The sequence below is a fragment of the Ixodes scapularis genome, unplaced genomic scaffold (assembly GCF_016920785.2).
Source record: "Ixodes scapularis isolate PalLabHiFi unplaced genomic scaffold, ASM1692078v2 PGA_scaffold10__122_contigs__length_95168666, whole genome shotgun sequence".
Classification (NCBI taxonomy): domain Eukaryota; kingdom Metazoa; phylum Arthropoda; class Arachnida; order Ixodida; family Ixodidae; genus Ixodes; species Ixodes scapularis.
In genome coordinates, this window is record NW_024609836.1 from 1,949,725 (window position 1) to 1,965,903 (window position 16,179).

At 46.7% G+C, this 16,179-nt stretch overlaps 1 protein-coding gene across 1 annotated transcript in view; it reads left to right on the forward strand.

The window, feature by feature from the left end:
• The first annotated feature begins 317 nt into the window (after positions 1-317).
• The window catches only part of LOC8029744 (cyclin-Q), a 33,162-nt gene continuing 17,300 nt past the window's right edge, over positions 318-16,179 (forward strand). The window contains exons 1-3 of the mRNA XM_029985467.4: positions 318-467; positions 2,044-2,141; positions 8,355-8,440. Coding sequence (XP_029841327.1) covers positions 410-467; positions 2,044-2,141; positions 8,355-8,440 — 242 coding nt within the window. The 5' untranslated portion in view covers positions 318-409. The remainder of the gene's footprint in view (positions 468-2,043; positions 2,142-8,354; positions 8,441-16,179) is intronic.

The following is a 16,179-nucleotide window of genomic DNA, read 5'->3' on the forward strand; positions in this document are numbered from 1 at the left end:
CCAAAGTCTCAACCCTGTCTCCCAGTGGGTCCGGTGCGGGGGTAACGCCGACAAGGTCTGACCAGAGGAAAATTGGCGACTCCCTCGCCGGGGGGAAGAGGCGGGGGGTGATGTTTTTAGTTTTTTTGCCCGATCCCCCAAAGGTCATCCTGGTGATATCCCACACTACCTGGTGATAGTTAGGGGGTAGAAAATTGGCTTAGAAGGGCGCGGGAAATCAAATCAAATGTTTGTCTTTCTTAGACTTAGGCTAGGTGGCGCAAGCTACCACCCGCTACAAAGGGTATAGCCAGTAACATCCATCCATCCATCCAACATGGTAGGTTACTGAGCGGCAGCTGTTGTTATGTGGCTTTGACCGGCGATCGTCCGCGTGTGCTGATTTTCCCGTTGACTTGCACCTTAAAACATGAGCAGCGCGAAGGCCCCAACATACGTCGGGTCTGTGAGGCTCATATTTGAAGCAGGTAAGATCACGCGTAGGCCGACACAGCGCACAACGGCGTGCGTCGAAGCAGCTCGCCGGCCGGCGTTTCCACGTAGCAGGCTAAAATGAACGGAGTGCAATGATACTTTTCACAAAGATTTATCATACTAATATTTTGTGAGTGTAGGTTGCTGGAAACAAATGCAGGAAAAGAAAAACGTCTAATGGGCGCTCCATTCCAAACAGCAAAACGCCCAGAAACTAAAACCACTAAAACCCGTTGTCTCCCCCCCCCCCCCCCCCCCCCCCCCCTTTTTTTCGCCCTCTTTTTCTCTTTTTTATTTATTTTTTTTATTTTTTTTTTATTTTTGGGGTTTGTTGTGGCTTGAAAGTGTGCTGTAGTGTTTGGACCAGAAACTGCTCTGGTTTGGAAGACTCAGCTAGTGCCCCGGCAGCGGGCGGCTGGGTTGAGCCTACGTTGAGGAGTTCGGAGGAGAAAAGGATTAAAGTCACAAAAAGGCGACTAGAAGATTGATGGAAATTATCTAGGGAAAATTGAATGACGCACAACTAACTAGCACATCTGATCACAGCCGGGACAGAGAAAAATTAGGATTCCCTCCCGCGTGGCTCCAGCCCAGAGCCTGTCCCCCAGTTTGTCCGATGCTGGAGTAAAGCCAACGTTACTATACTCCGCGACAACTTTTCTTGGCAATGCAGAGGAAGGTACGTCCCGCGTCCCCTCTCCCATTTTGAGTGTATGCAGGCTCTCCTCCTCCCCCATTTCCGGGGAGAGGAGGAGAGCCTGCGTACACTCAAAATGGGAGAGGGGACGCGGGCCTGTACCTTCCACTGCATTGCCAAGAAAAGTTGTCGCGGAGTATAGAACAACTCAGTTGGGACACTGCCATAGAGTCTGCTTTAAAAAAGTGGATTTGATCCATACTCAAGATTCAAACTGATTGCGATCGCAACGCCGCCATTTCTCCTGCAGCGTCCACTCCGGGTACTGCACATCTGCACGTATCGGTTCAGGTTGAGTCGCACAAGGGCCGGTGGTGCCATCTCGCACAGCCATTTCGCAGTAGCAATAGAAATAAACTTCCATGTTATCATATTTAGTTTGGTCTCAATGTACGCAAGCAATCCGGGTTTAGTCCTTGTTTACAAACTTGTAACAAAATTGGCTAGAAAAGGCACCCACGGTGTCTGGAGTCTAGGCTATGAAACGAGTTATGTAGAGCTGGTAGTATTTTTTTTCCAGGTCTGTATTCTGCCTGCAGCCGGCATGTCGTCGTCTCCAAAAATTTGCCGGCAGTAGTCACGTGATCGTTGCCAGCCAACGACGGACAACTGCTGGCAATTTTTCTCCCTAAGCTGTTGTGCTGGCTGCCGAAATTAATTTTTATTTTTTACTTATGCTTACACTTGCAAAGTTTGAATGTAAATGCAGTCTAAAAACACCTTCGGTAAAAGTTTCATTGTACTTCATTTGTTGGCTTTTTTGTACATGTTTTTTTACGCCAAAATAGCACTTTGAAACTCTCCATAGTTTCCGGATAGCAGCCGAAACATAGTCGGGTGTGAGCAGCCATTGAGCCGGCTTTCTGATGCAGGGACCAAGCTGGAAGCAAAGCCCCAGACGGCGGCGACAGCTGCCACCTACTTCCACCGGTTCTTCCAAGAGTGCGAGCACGACGACTACGACTTCTATGTGAGGGCTACTAGCGGTCTAGCCAGCGGCATTGCGCTGAACAGAGTCTGGTAGACTGTTCAGCGCAATTTCGCCGGGAACAATAGACCGTTTTCATTTAGTGCTCTCAGGGCGGCGCCATTTTGTTCGACCACAGCGCCCTCTCCACACGTCTGGGCAGTTCAGCAGGTTTGCGGGGTTAAACGAGAGAGAGGGCACGTGCCTAATTCCGCTAGCAGACGACAAACCGGGAGGTTGCCATTCTCCATCTTTGTGCAGTACCGGCGGGCTGTACCGAACATCAAACTCTCGCTCGTGGCTGTCGTTGTGAAGTGGTTCCCGTTCTTAGAATATTTATATCCACTCCAAAATCAGCCTACAGCACTCTATTGTTTTATTTCAGGATTAACTAGTGTATCTTTGTTCCGTTACTTCATTAGCATTGGAGTCAGCCACCAGTACTTCCTTCAACCACTGCGTCTATTGCGGCAGGAGAGCATGTTTTTATTTGTTGTTCCAGACTTCCACTCATGGTTGCTAAAGGCCTACAGCAGTACGAAATTTGTATATACAAATTTACAGCAACCGGATTTATTTTTCGCCGGAGAGACAGGCCAATCTGACACAGTTTTCCCATTTTTTGAATTTTTTTATTTGCATGCAGGTACCAGCGCAATTGGACTCGGTTAGTCTTTTTATTGAGCATAGCATTACACAATAACTTCCTTCTTAAAATCCACGCATCTATGCGTGAAATGTCCAAAATAATGCAATTTTAAACTGAGTTTGAACGCCAGCCGGATGTTAGGTACAGCCCACTCAGCGGAGCAGACAATGCGTGGGGTGAGAGGAGGAGGGCATTTTTTCTCTCTGCGCTCTTCCTAGTGGAACGATCTATAGACCCTTTTCAATAGTGCGCGCCATCTAGTGGCTGCTGCACGCCAATTATTCGAATTTGGCATTGTTTGGGCACGTACTATGAGTATCTATTGGACGCAAGGGTTGCGTCGGTGTTCAGCATGAGCTCAGCTCAGTTTGTGTCTAGATGGAGTCGGCGTTGGTGTGCGGCAAAGACTCTGATCCGATCACACGCTTCGTGCTCATGGATGGATGGATGGATGGATGTTAATGGCTATTCCCTTTGTAACGGGCGGTAGCTTGCGCCACCTAGCCTAAGTCTAAAAAGACAAAAACGTGATTCCTCCCGCCCTTTTAAGACCAATTTTTCTCCCCCTAACTATCACCAGGCAGTGTGGGATATCACCAGGATGACGTTCGGGGGATCGGGCAAAAAAACTAAAAAACATCACCCCCCTGCCTCTTCCCCCCGGCGAGGGAGTCGCCAATTTTCCTCTGGTCAAACCTTTTCGGCGTTACCCCAGCACCGGACCCACTGGGAGACAGGGTTGAGACTTTGGGCCGGAGCCACGCGGGAGGGAGTCCCAATTTTCCTCTGTCCCGCCTGTTCCCAGCTGTGCTAGTTAGTTGTCCATCATTTAATTTTCCCTAGATAATTTCCACCAATCCTCTAATCGTCTCTTTGTCACTGTAATCTTTTTCTCTACCATCCTTCCATCGTCGCCAGTGAAACCCAGGGCCCCGGCCAAATCCGTTACCCCTTCAGGGAGGGCAGGACGAAGCCTCGTGCACTTCAAAACCAAGTGCTCCAGTGTCTCGCTATCATTATGGCAGGCGGCACATAACGTGTCGGTCTCCTGAAATTTAGCCCTATATGTCCGTGTCCTCAAAACTCCCGTTCTTGCCTCGAACAGCAAAGCACTTCCCAGTGAATTGTCAAATAGCTTTTCCTTTCTTATCTCCTGCTTTCGTGACCTGTACACTGCTAAAGCTGATTTCTCCTGCATTCTCCCCTCCCACATTTTCCTCTCCGCCTCTTTCACCTTCTTTTTCACTGACGTAGTCTGTTCAGCCCCATCACCTGTGTGTAGATATTTGAATGTAAGCTTTCGGGTTCGGTTGGTCCATTTTGTGTTTAAACTTTTCATGTATAAATACTTGAATACCTTACGTGCCCACCGCGTATCCTCCATTTCAGTCAACCTTTGTTCAAATTTCAACTTACTAATTGCCTCCCTGCTCTCAAAAGACGACCATCCCATGTCCCCCTGTACTCCCTCATTTGGTGTTTTTCCATGTGCTCCCAGCGCCAATCTGCCTACGCTTCTTTGTCGAATTTCTAGCCCTGATTGAACCTCAGATTTCATGCACAGCACTGCATTGCCAAAAGACAGTCCTGGCACCATCACTCCCTTCCATATACCTCTGACCACTTCATATCTGTTATAGTTCCATAGTGCCTTGAGCTTCATAATAGATGAATTTCTTTTCCCTTTTCTAATTGTGTTCTCCTCGTGTTCCTCTAGATATTTCCTTCCTTCATTGAGCCAGACCCCTAGATATTTGTACTTTTCTACGTGTTCTATCACTGTGTCCTGTATCTCCAGGGGTTCCCCCTTCTCATCGTTGAAAACTATTATACCCGACTTGTCCCTACTGAATTTTAGTCCTAAACTGTCCCCTTCCCCGCTGCAAATTGGCGGCCGCCATTTCTTGGCGGCCGCCAAGAAATGGCGGCCGCCAATGTTGCTCGGTGGGGTTTTGAAAAGGGTCTATCACGCTTCGGTTATGATTCTCTCATAATGAGCTTCACTCGTTGATAATTGTTAAAAATGTTTAACTTTACTTTGATTACATCGTGCTTAATACATGTCAATTTTATTTTTTCATCAATTTTGGCATGAGAGCATGAAGGTTGGCAATCTGGAGCCAATAAAACCTTTTAAAACTCTCAATTTGCTAAGAAAATGTTTTTTTCTTTTTTTATATAATTTGGAATTTTTTTTATTGAAGCAAAGGCACACTGGCTTGAGCTCGGTCTAAGTCTGTGCTTTTAGTGATGGCAGTTTGATAGCTTAGCCCCATGTTCCAGAGAATGAAAACCAAAAAATCAAAATATATTTTTGAATATTGATTTACGATTGTTTTCAACAGAATCAATGTCCCTAAATTACAAGGTATAATTTATTTATTTTTTTATACTGTGTGCAGTGTTATAATTATCGTGGCTCAAAGTTTGGTTTCTGATGTCTACGGCAAAACCGAAACTGTCTGCCATATGGGGATAGCAACACTGACCATCAGCTGTAGGGCTGTGACGTATGTCACAATGATGCTGAGGCACGCTGTACAATCTGGGGGATCAATTTCAAGAAGTAAGGCAAGCTGCTTCTCTTTTGGTCGTTTGCGTCGTTCGTATACAGTGCATGTAGGAAAGATAACGGCGTATTCATAGAGCTAGCAGCTAAAAAGCGAATTCTGCGTGCCGTTTAACTGAAGGAAAGAGCGCGTTCGGTGCCGGCCACTGGGCACCGGCACAAGACGTGCAGCGTGGCTGCATTGCTATATTCCCGTTCCTCGCTCGTGAGGCCGACAAGGCCAGCCTCTCCAGCAGATTGAGTCGCTAGGTGAAAGCGGACTTCGGACTGTTTTGTGCGGCCACGCAGGAGCACTAATATATAGAAAAGAAGGCTCACGGAAACTGCTAAAATGAAACAAAGAGACGGGAAAATGCGGGACGCAGCTCAAATCACTGCTTTAAACAATGAAGGGGAAGCGTGGAAGAAGAACCAAGACACCACCGTGACGCCAGGTTACGTCGTCGCTTAGCATTGCTTGACTAAAAGCTAACCCGCTTGCCGCCCGCTAAAGAGCAGCTGGTTGCATCTTTAATACTGGAGTATGCTGCTTCACTTTGACCTAATATTTTCCTATTTCATGCCACTAAAGCGATACCATTGATTTATCTTGGTTTTGTTTTTGACCAGAGTTAACCTTTAAGGCTCGTAAAAACATTAGGCGTTGGAGAAAATCAGCCATCTGTGTCAATGCGCAAAATCAACTCTGTTACGTCACGCCGCAGTGGTGGCGCGTCAGAAGCACTTCCGGTCTAAGGCTCTGGGCCGAAGTCACCATGTGAGACATGCATTTTTGTGGTTTTTTTTTGGAAGAAACCAGACAAAAACCTAGCTTTCGTCAAAACACCGCGAGGGGTCTGCACCAAATGAGTCGGGAAAGGTTTGACAATCAGTTTTTACATGCTTTTTGCCTCCTCTGTTCGTCCAAGCACTTGGATAGTAAAGTTCTACTACAATTGGTCGAACGGCATTTCATCAAACCACGTTTTAGAGAATGAGCACGTTTTATCGATGCATGGTTTGTGGAAAGCAGGGCCTCAGTTTAGAGAAACGCCGTTTATCGAAGAGGGGATGCTATTGAAAAAAGGCTTTCCTACTTGGCGCGTGTATCACCGGTGCCTGTGTGAACCCAGGCCCCCCGCTACGTTCCCACAGCTTCGCAGCGGCAGTCTGCGGCGGCTCATTACAAAATAGTTAACTCACCTGACTTGTCCGCACACGCCGCTTCGCGGATGCCGAATTTGCTAAAAGGAGGCTCATTGACATTTTTTCTAAACTGGGTTTCTCTATAAAGGGATTCGATAAACTGCGGTCGGTAAAACGGCGTTCGCTAAAACGAGCTTCGCTAAACTGCATGCCTCTGGATAGTAGCTGTGAAAAGGACAAACCAGACGCTGTCTAAATATGATTGCTTGTGCGAGAAACACTTTGGGTTGAATTCTCGGGTACTTGTGGTCGTCAGATTCATTTGTTTTGTTCCAACATGAACGAGGGAAAACCGCCAAATTGTCCGGACCACCCGTGGGTTCAGTGCGTCTTGAAATTCAAACAGCCGCCTGATTGTTCGAACTGTTGTCTGCTCTTTCAAACTTGTCTGCTTTTTGTCATCTGCTCATTCAAACAAAAGCAGCCCGTAGACCAAATGTTGACCCGGAAATTGCGATAAGAAGTAATTGCAGGCCTCAAAAGACTTTTTAGTAGGCTCGGTGCAAACAGTAGATACAAGATGTTGATCATTGGTACCAATGGCCATCACTGACTTGTTGCGCCTGGTTCACTTGGTTTGTTTCTGCCTCTGATTTTCAGTATCGACGTCGATCATTGCTGCTACCATCAACACTTTTGCAGGACGGGTGACGTGGTGACTGAAAATAGCGAGAAGAATCTCATCATAATCTTGGCGTCCATTCTGCAGCGTTCAGGCGAATGAATCGCCGCACGTCAAATTATTTACGCAAAGTTTTGTGGCGTCACGAGCCTTGATAATTTTGCTCAGGCTACTAAAGTGGTGAGACATTGCTATGAGGGCGTAGAATCGACAATTCCAATGCCAAAAAGAGTATGGAGACTCACACGGACGTTGACAACGTGACTTTTTAATGGTTTGTTGACGCGGCGGCGGTGGCGGCGGGCTGCTAGGGGCGCTCCGGTTTATTTGTAAACATGAGCCGGTGTATAGACTTGCACACAAACACAGTGTCTGAAGCCAGCTACAGCCGCATCATTTTCCGAATGTCGTCTGGTACCAACGCTGCAACACTAGTTTGCTCGTGGAAGCTTTAATATAATCTCGGGCCCAAGCGTGTATCGAGCCTTGCTGAAGCTGGCAAGGGTTCGCCAGGCGGCTGCTTTCCGCCCCCAGCGTCCACCTCCACAACGGTGCAGCTGACTTTGGCTAGCATTGCGGCGTTCATGTCAGCAGACGAGCTTCAAAAGATGGCATCTCCCGCTGCTGGTGCGCGTTTTTCTATATTGAAGACGCTTCATTGTCACAGTGATGTTGACCATGGCAGACAGACTTTATTGTGCGGAAGGAGACCGCTGTGTAGTGAGATCAGGTGCGCACTTGGGCTCTCTCCCTGTGCTTTTTAATGGGCGGAACGGGGACAAAAAGAGTTCCAGATAAAGACTTAACGCTGATGGCTGATTTTTTCCAACGCCTAATGTTTTTACGAGCCGTACATGAAAAGTGTGTTTTTAGTTTGCATTTTCGGACAGAGTTTCTTGTACTGCAACATGGGCCTAAATTACCGATATGGCTTACTAATAGCAATATTGGTTTCGGTTCAGGAAAGCCGCAGCACCGCAGAAAGGCCAATAGCCCATATCACAAAGGCCTTGGCAGCTGTCGCATCTAATGATGAGACAGTGTACAGATGCTTTTCTTAAAAAAAAAAATCCTCGAACATTTCTTGAGAAAAAATATTTTTGTACAAACTAAACTTGGAAAACACGGCAGCCTTATACTTTTTCCTTGGCGGTATGTCGAGAGTGTGACAATGTCGTTTGTCGTTTTCAGCTGGTGGCAGCGACGGCCATGTACCTCGCCGGGAAGGTTGAGGAAGACCACCTGAAGATCCGGGATGTAATCAACGTTTTCCACAAGTGAGTGGCCGGCTTTCCCAGAAACTCCGGAGGGGCCTTACGGAGTTTCTCGAGGGCATTGAGGCATCCTCCTGTCGGGCCTCGGCCTTGAGAGTTCCAACTCTGCAGCGTCACTTTCTACCGGGGAAGCAGATTAGATGCGGCTAAGGTGCTATGCTGCGCGAGCATGCGTAAAATTTTTAGCGGTAAAGACCCGTTTCCAGAGTTGCATTTGAGCGTGATTGACTGCGTCGCAGTGCTTGCGGCCACTTACGACGAGAAAGCACGGCGGCTCCGTTCGTCGGGCAGCCCCAGAACAGTTCCAGCCCTCGTATATATTGCGCACGATTCTTTCGCGGCCTGCTTAAAATAATTTTGATAATATTATGAGAAACCATTTTTCGTTGACGGTGCGTAAATTGGAGCTTGTATATACGGTGAGACCTTCACTCTAGTTATAAATGGATCAGAATTGTTCCTAGGCTACCTAATAGATGGCGCCAGTGCGTTCGCTAGGTGTTGCCTTGTCGTGAAGGGCTTGGAGCATTTGCTACGCAGTCGACCCCGCTCAAATGCAAATGAGCGAACCAGCCTTAACAATGTAATGCAAAGTTGTCCGGCGTTCGAACGGTTGCCTGCAAAGGAGCCGTACGATGTGGTAAAGGCTCGTCCACGCACTTACGACTGCTTACAACCGGGTGTGTTGCGACCTCTTGGGGTCTCTTACGACGAGAGGACGGTCCGGTGCCGTCGGTTGGTTTGCTGTGGAACACTTACGATATCTGTGTATTTTATGCTTTTTTTTGCGCACGATCGTAACTGTCAGTTTGGAAAATTTTTGACAGTGTTAAGAACGACAATTTCTCATAGATAGTAGGTACATTTGGTCTTGCTGTACTATAAAACTTTCGCTCTAGTGAACTGCAGTTCCGGGGCCGGCTCGTAATATGGCGCCAGCATGCCAGTGTGTTCTCTTGTCATAAGAAATCGCAAGTGTGTAAACCAGCCTTAGTATGTACTCATTGCAAAGTTAACTGGGTTTCAGGATCTCAATCATTCTGGGGCAAAGGTTCGAAGCGCCCGTCGGTTTTATTCAGGCACTGGGGCTTGATCGCCAGTAAGGAGCGAAGTTATTAGTCGGCACTGGAAATAGTTCTGACCTTGCTGAAGCAGCACTGACTTTGCGGTATAGTAGTGGAACAGCGCTGCATCAGTGCTGTTCTTAGTGTTGACTTAGCGCTAGCATCGGTTGCTGATTTGGAGCGGCGGATTGAGAGATTCCTGACCTCGCCCTTGAATTTTGCATATGTAAAAATTTAGTGCGGAGCAAAGGAAAGGGGGGGGGGGGGGGGGTATGAGCCATTGGAACCAATATTTGATACACTAAACCCGGTCCTCTAGAAATGCCTGCATCTGCCCTCGCTATGCTGTACATGTGAACCAGATTTAATTGTGATATTTACCTGTACTTCCGGCAGTTGAAGTGTAATTGAGCTGCATATTGCAGCGCTGGTGCGAGCCATGGGAGTTCCTTTCTGGTAGGCTGCATAGAGTTGCGCTCCCGGTGAAGGCTGTTAACGTTTTGGGAACTTCTGAACTGTTTCTTTGCGAGAAGAATGCCAGTTTGCAGCACTGTACACAAACCCAGCTTGTGGGTACAGACGACTATCTTTCGATTAATGGTGGGCACAGCCACAGGGGCAGGGATTTGCTGGGACCCCCTGATCCCGGGAATGGATTTGAGGCCGTTGTTTTGGGCTTGTGTCTCAGTTTAAAAGACTGCTAAGCCCCCCCCCCTTACACACATGCACATGTTTCTAATGCATGGATAGGAATCGTATGTCACAAAGTGAACTTTCCTTGTAACAACACTTTTTAGTGCAGTGTTTACGTCACCAGACATATTTTGAGTAGGCAGTGATTCAAAATGTCCATCCGTTTCGGAGTTCACGCCCCGAAATAGACGCACATTTCGAAATAGCTCAAAGGAGTCTAGGGGCGTAAACGCTGCGCTTAAGGGGGGACATGGGCCTAAATTTAAAATTTTTTCGAAAAAATTAATTTTTTAATTTTGAGGTTTTCAGTTTTAGAAACTAATTATACACCCTTACACCAAATTGGATAAACATACGCCAAATAGTTACATTGATATAAAATGTTTTCAACACATTATGAGGCAGTAACGAAGTAAAGGAGTTCAATGTTCGAATGCATTTTTCTCAGTTCCACTTTTTGCTGCAAATTTCATACGAAGGAATCTTTTGTTCGAAGGTGAAAGTATTTTGATACCACAATCAAGATGTTTCTGAACTGAAATTTACTCAGGAATCGGGCTATCTACTTTATTTCCTCAGTGATAAAAAATTAGGTTTTCAAAAATTGACAGAGGACAGATATGCATCTCATAGTTTGAGGTAATAACTCTTCCTGAAGTATTTACATTTAAGTTATTTAAAGGGGCCCTCCAACAGTATTTGAGCGTCGACTTTTTTTTTGCGGTTTCTACACGCTAGTGATCCCGGAAACCCAGTGGACAACGAAAGAGTTTAAAAATATTAGCGCATCATATTTTCATTTGACAACTCGGAAACACCTCCTCCGACGGTGGCGCCGCGAGGTGCCGAATGCGCGCGCATAACGGCGCTCCTTTTCACTATACGTCACATTCTCTGGGTTTCGTGATTGGCGAGAGCCGTACCAGGAATTTTGAAGCGAAATAAAGTACCGTAATATCCCGAGTCATCGCCCATCCCCGAGCCATCGCCCACCCCATTTTTTGGGCCAATATCGATTTCCGAAAAAACACCGAGTCATCGCCCACCCCTTCAAATACCCCAGCGCGGACTCAGCGATCCGTGAACACTCATGCTACCCGAATGACGCGGCCGCGGACCTTACAGTTGGAGGACGTCCGTGACAAAGTAAAACGAAGGAGGGAAAGACACTTCTTTTTGTTTACGCATTTCCTCCGTGAGCGACCCCGAAGTGGTTGTGTATCCGTGCGAAAAGAAAACGATGGAGATAACAAAATAAGAGTTTGTTAATGTAACCGCGGAGTGTTAGGTCTAGGGAGCCTTCATGTGCGCTTTGCTAGGGTGATGCCATCCTTTGTAATACCACTCGCCGACAGACCAGCAGCCATTTTGTTCCTCGGCGATAATCCGTGGGGCTTATAACCCTCCCGGAAACAAGCACCTTATCTCAGAAGTTCGGAGCAGCGTTGTGGAACCCACGGAGGGAGGATTAGCATTTTCCCCCTCGGATGGGATTACCGATGGACACAAAGGCCACTTTCCGGCGCACGGGGAAACAATGAGAGGAACAAAATGGCGATGGACGAGGGTGTGGGAAAGGGAAACAGGCAGTTGGCATCACCCTATGCGAAGCGCACATGAAGGCACCCTAGTTAGGTCAGTCTGTCTCCGCCGAAGTAAGGTCACCGCGAACCCGCTCCTTCTTCCCGCCCGTCGCGACCGCGGTTGTGCAATATTTTAGGCAAAGCCAACGCGTAAATAAAGCTTTGCTGGAACGTAGACGTTTGCAGAGCGTCCCAACCGTGCATTGATAGCCCGCCGTGCACCGACGCACGTATGTACGCACCAAACAAGAAAGTTGCGCAAGAGCTTGTAATTGACAAGGCGCCCGACTTGGCCCGACGCCAAAGTATTTGCCAACACGACCGCCGGCTTTCCCGCTTTCCCAGCATTGCTCTTGGTCGCTTCTTTGGTCTGCTCGCTCGCTCGCTCGCTCGCTCGTTGCGCCTGGTTGGTTTTTCCATTTTCTTGTAGACTTTTCTTTCTTTTTTTTTTTTTTTTTACTAACTAGGAGAACATAGTGGTGACATTCTTTCGCGGAACAAACGTTCGCGCTATATGCAGATCGGCGGTGTTTCTAGCGCGTATGCAAGCAACGGACTTCGCTATAGTAAAATATTCTTTATTGAGCATTTTTTTCTATAAAACAATGAAACTAAATCGAGTTTTGAGTTTGATGTATCTCTTGTGCATCAGCGCTAGATACGCAGAGAAAAATAGGCGTTTTTTTCCGCTTTTTTTCAATTGTTTGTGCTCACCCACCGAGACATGGCCCACCCCACTTTTTTATGAATTTCAGGCGGTAGGGGGGTGGGCGATGACTCGGGATATTACGGTATATCACACGTTAACCGTCATTATTTCGCTAACAAGTCATTTTTATAGAGCTACTAAATTGCAAAGTAAAGTTCTAAAAGGGCGAAAACAACGCCTTGTCGCTCATGCACGCCTCCCAGCGGCGTCCGTGACGTACCATCGCGAGCAGACGACAAGTGCTCCGTGCAGACAACGCGCATCGTATTTTCACTTGTGCGCCCCCGGTCCCGGTCAACTAAAAGCTGTAAGAAGAGCCAGGGGAACCCTTATTTTCTTTTAGTGCTGTGACAGACTTTTCACTGTTCGAGTGGAGTGCGGCAACGGGACCCAGCTTATATGGTGCCCGACCGCTCACCAGTAGGGAGGCTCTAGTGAGGGTGGGCGCAACTCAAAACCTGGAGAGCGTTTGCAATTTAATGGCGGCGCCTGAGGGAGAGGATTCAAGAAAGGATATGCGCCAGTGTTGCCTGCACGAGAGTAGGCGCCCGCTCTGTTGCAACTCTGTTGCTCCATGCGCCTTTCCTCCTCTCGCTTCCCATTGCAAGCAACGAGCGCCTTGGCGAAGCCCCTCTCGCTTCCTTCTCGCTCCGAGAATTGCAAACGTCGAGAGGAGAAAGCAGGGTTGCCAGACAAGGAGCAACGTCCAAGATGGCGGAATTTACCATTTTTCGCGTTAAAAAAATACTTAACCTATCGCAACAAAACTGGTGGCTATGGAAAAGTAATCATTTATACCTTGTGTAAATTATCCAAGCACCTTAATGGGCTCTTATGACCTGAGTTAGGAAAGAAAACGATCCTTTGCCCCATAGACTCCCAGCAAAATTTAGCAATTAAATGGCGTCCATGTCCCGTGATCCCCGATCTAGCAGTTGCACCCACCCTCACTTGAGCCTCCCTACTCACCAGTTTGTACCTCCTACTCGCCGAGGTGGCTTCGGTGGCGGAGTTGCGGGAGACGAGTCTTCCGCGGCTGTCGACGCGAACTGAGGCAGAGACGCGTCGCAGTGCTTGCGTGGAGTGTCCTCGTACGGCGCGACGCCCAGATCCGCACTCAAAATCCGATAAGCCCGGTAAATTTATCGATGATGGCAACCCGATCCCAAAGCTACGATTATGGTGGCTAGAGACTTGGGTGTGTCGAGCGGCGGCCGGCGCGCGGCACCGAAACGGAAATCTGTCACCAGGAGGCGCCTCGGAAGGCCTGTATGCTATCCGACCGCGGCGTTTTGGCTGCGCTGGGGCCGAAATGCGCTGCGTGCAGACCTTTACGCGGCCACTTGTCGGCTGTGTTTTTTTACAGAATTAATTGGCGTGGCATAATGAAAGTCTGATAAATCTGGATTCGATAGTCGACCCGATTTTGGAGCGTCGACGAATGTAAATGCGCACTTGAAGTCGTTCTATTCTCACCGCAACGTCCTCGTTCGCGTAACGGAGGCGTCGATTCCAAGGTACTATAAAAAAATGAGGAATTTATTATTATTATTATTATTTTTATTTTCTCTCGTGTACTACGTTTTTGAAATGCGTGAAACGTCCACCGAGGAATCAGCAGCCGTGACGAAATTTCGCGTTTCAGCCGCTGTGTCACGTCTGTCGAATGAATCGACGCTGAACCGTGCAGGCGCTTTAACATTAAAATGTGTCTGAGGAAACTGGACGCTTCTGGTGCAATTCCCCTGTAATTCAAAAGCAGACATGGCTGGCGAGAAACAACGCGAAAAGTTGTCATGACACAAAGCAAACAACGCATTTTTGGCACTTTACATTTGTATTCAACGTGGAAAACTAGCAATGAAATACAAAATTGATTTTAAAAGAGAGTGAGCGAAATAACATATTATACATGTTACATGAACCATTCCTGAACGAAATATTCAGGAATAGGCAATGTAATTGTTGTAACTTTGGCAATCAAAAGTTCTCAAGAAAAAGTAATTAAACATTACTTTTGTGCTAACCCCCATACGAAATGGCTTATGGCATATAATCTTCCACATGGTAACAAATAGATCTTTCTCGTGTTTACCTTCTTTTCCACACTATAATCGCAACACTACTGAACATCGTAAGGCTGTCCTGAGTATTCGCGGCTGCATGCGTGAACAGGTTTTCAAGGCTGCGTCTAGAACAGACCTAAGGGCACCCAGAAACCAGTAGTGATCGTATTTGTCTTCAATGAGTAAAGACATATTTTCGATTTATCAAAAAATATTGTGCCTCCTCACCAGATGACTGCAGTTTGATTGTCGGGATCACGCTGTTTTAGGCAGGACATAGGTATAGAAACAGGATAGAAGAACAGCGAGGATCTTTACAGCCATTGGCAAGACCCACAAGGACTCTGAGAATGAACATACCCTATCATGGTACCATGAAAAGGCATATCTTGCAGTCAGCGTTCTGCTTTGAAGTCTATCAGGAAAAGAATCACAGTACCGGAAACACTTATTAGGTGAAGAAAGGTAAAAAACACAGGCGAGCTGGTGAATGGTATCCACTTCATTGTACTGTCCGTTTTTTTATTTTTCCTTCGTCTCAGGGTTATTATTGATACTTATTAGGTACCGTCGCATTTTGGTCACTTAACTTCAAACGGGTTATAACAGAACACAAAGGACAGAAACAGCCTGAGTCTGGGGAAGCATATTTTAGCCTAGCCGAATATAACCTCTTGAATACCGAGGCTCACCGAACAGTCCAATGATGACACCGCCGCTAGATTTTTATGTTGTTGCATAAAAATTGCCATCAACAAAAGTGGACACCATTGTGACATTGCGACGGAAATTTTTATGGAGAGTCCATATGGTATAAAGCACATTAAACTCTGTGCGAAAGGCCAGCTTCATACAATCGTGTTGCTACGTGCATGCGACCAGCTTAAAGGGATGCTGAACCGAAAGTCGGATTTCAGAAAATAAGGCCGCAGACAGCGTCGGGTGAAGTACATCTAAAAGGTACTTGTAGTAAAGTACAAAGTAAATGAGACGTTATAATGTCTAATTTACGTACCAGTGTACTTAATAATTTACTTACAAGTAAATTATTAAGTACACTGGGAGCAACGTACTTGAAGTAAAGTACTATAAATACAATGTACTTTCATAGTACAAGCTTTCTAACACAGTCTTTCATGATGCCCTTTCATTCCCCTATACAATGAGTTTTTTTTTAATTGGTATGCATTACCCAGGGGTAATCAAAGGAGCATGACCTCAAAAACAGCGGCGAATATTTCATAAAGTCAAGCGGCCACAGAGTAATTTTTGTTTTCAGGAATGGAGCCAAATTCAGAGGACCCTCTTCTGAATTTGGCGCCCCTTGCACTGGATTGTTGCACCCAAGGAGGTTAAATGTACTAGGAGAGAGCATGACGTCGGCACCGTGGCTTCCGCAGGCAATCCTCTCATAGAAAAATGCCCTCTCCGTAACAAAAAAAAAAACATAAAATAAAAAATTAAGTGTGCAAGCGTGCTGATGATAATTAATCATGATGTGACACTTGCGATTGGGGTGCGAAAAAAATTAAGGAACTTTCAAATAGAAGGAAAAGACAAAAGAGAATGTCTCAAACTAACGTTCTCTTCTGTTGTCTCATACTTCGACTTGAAAATTTAATTTTTT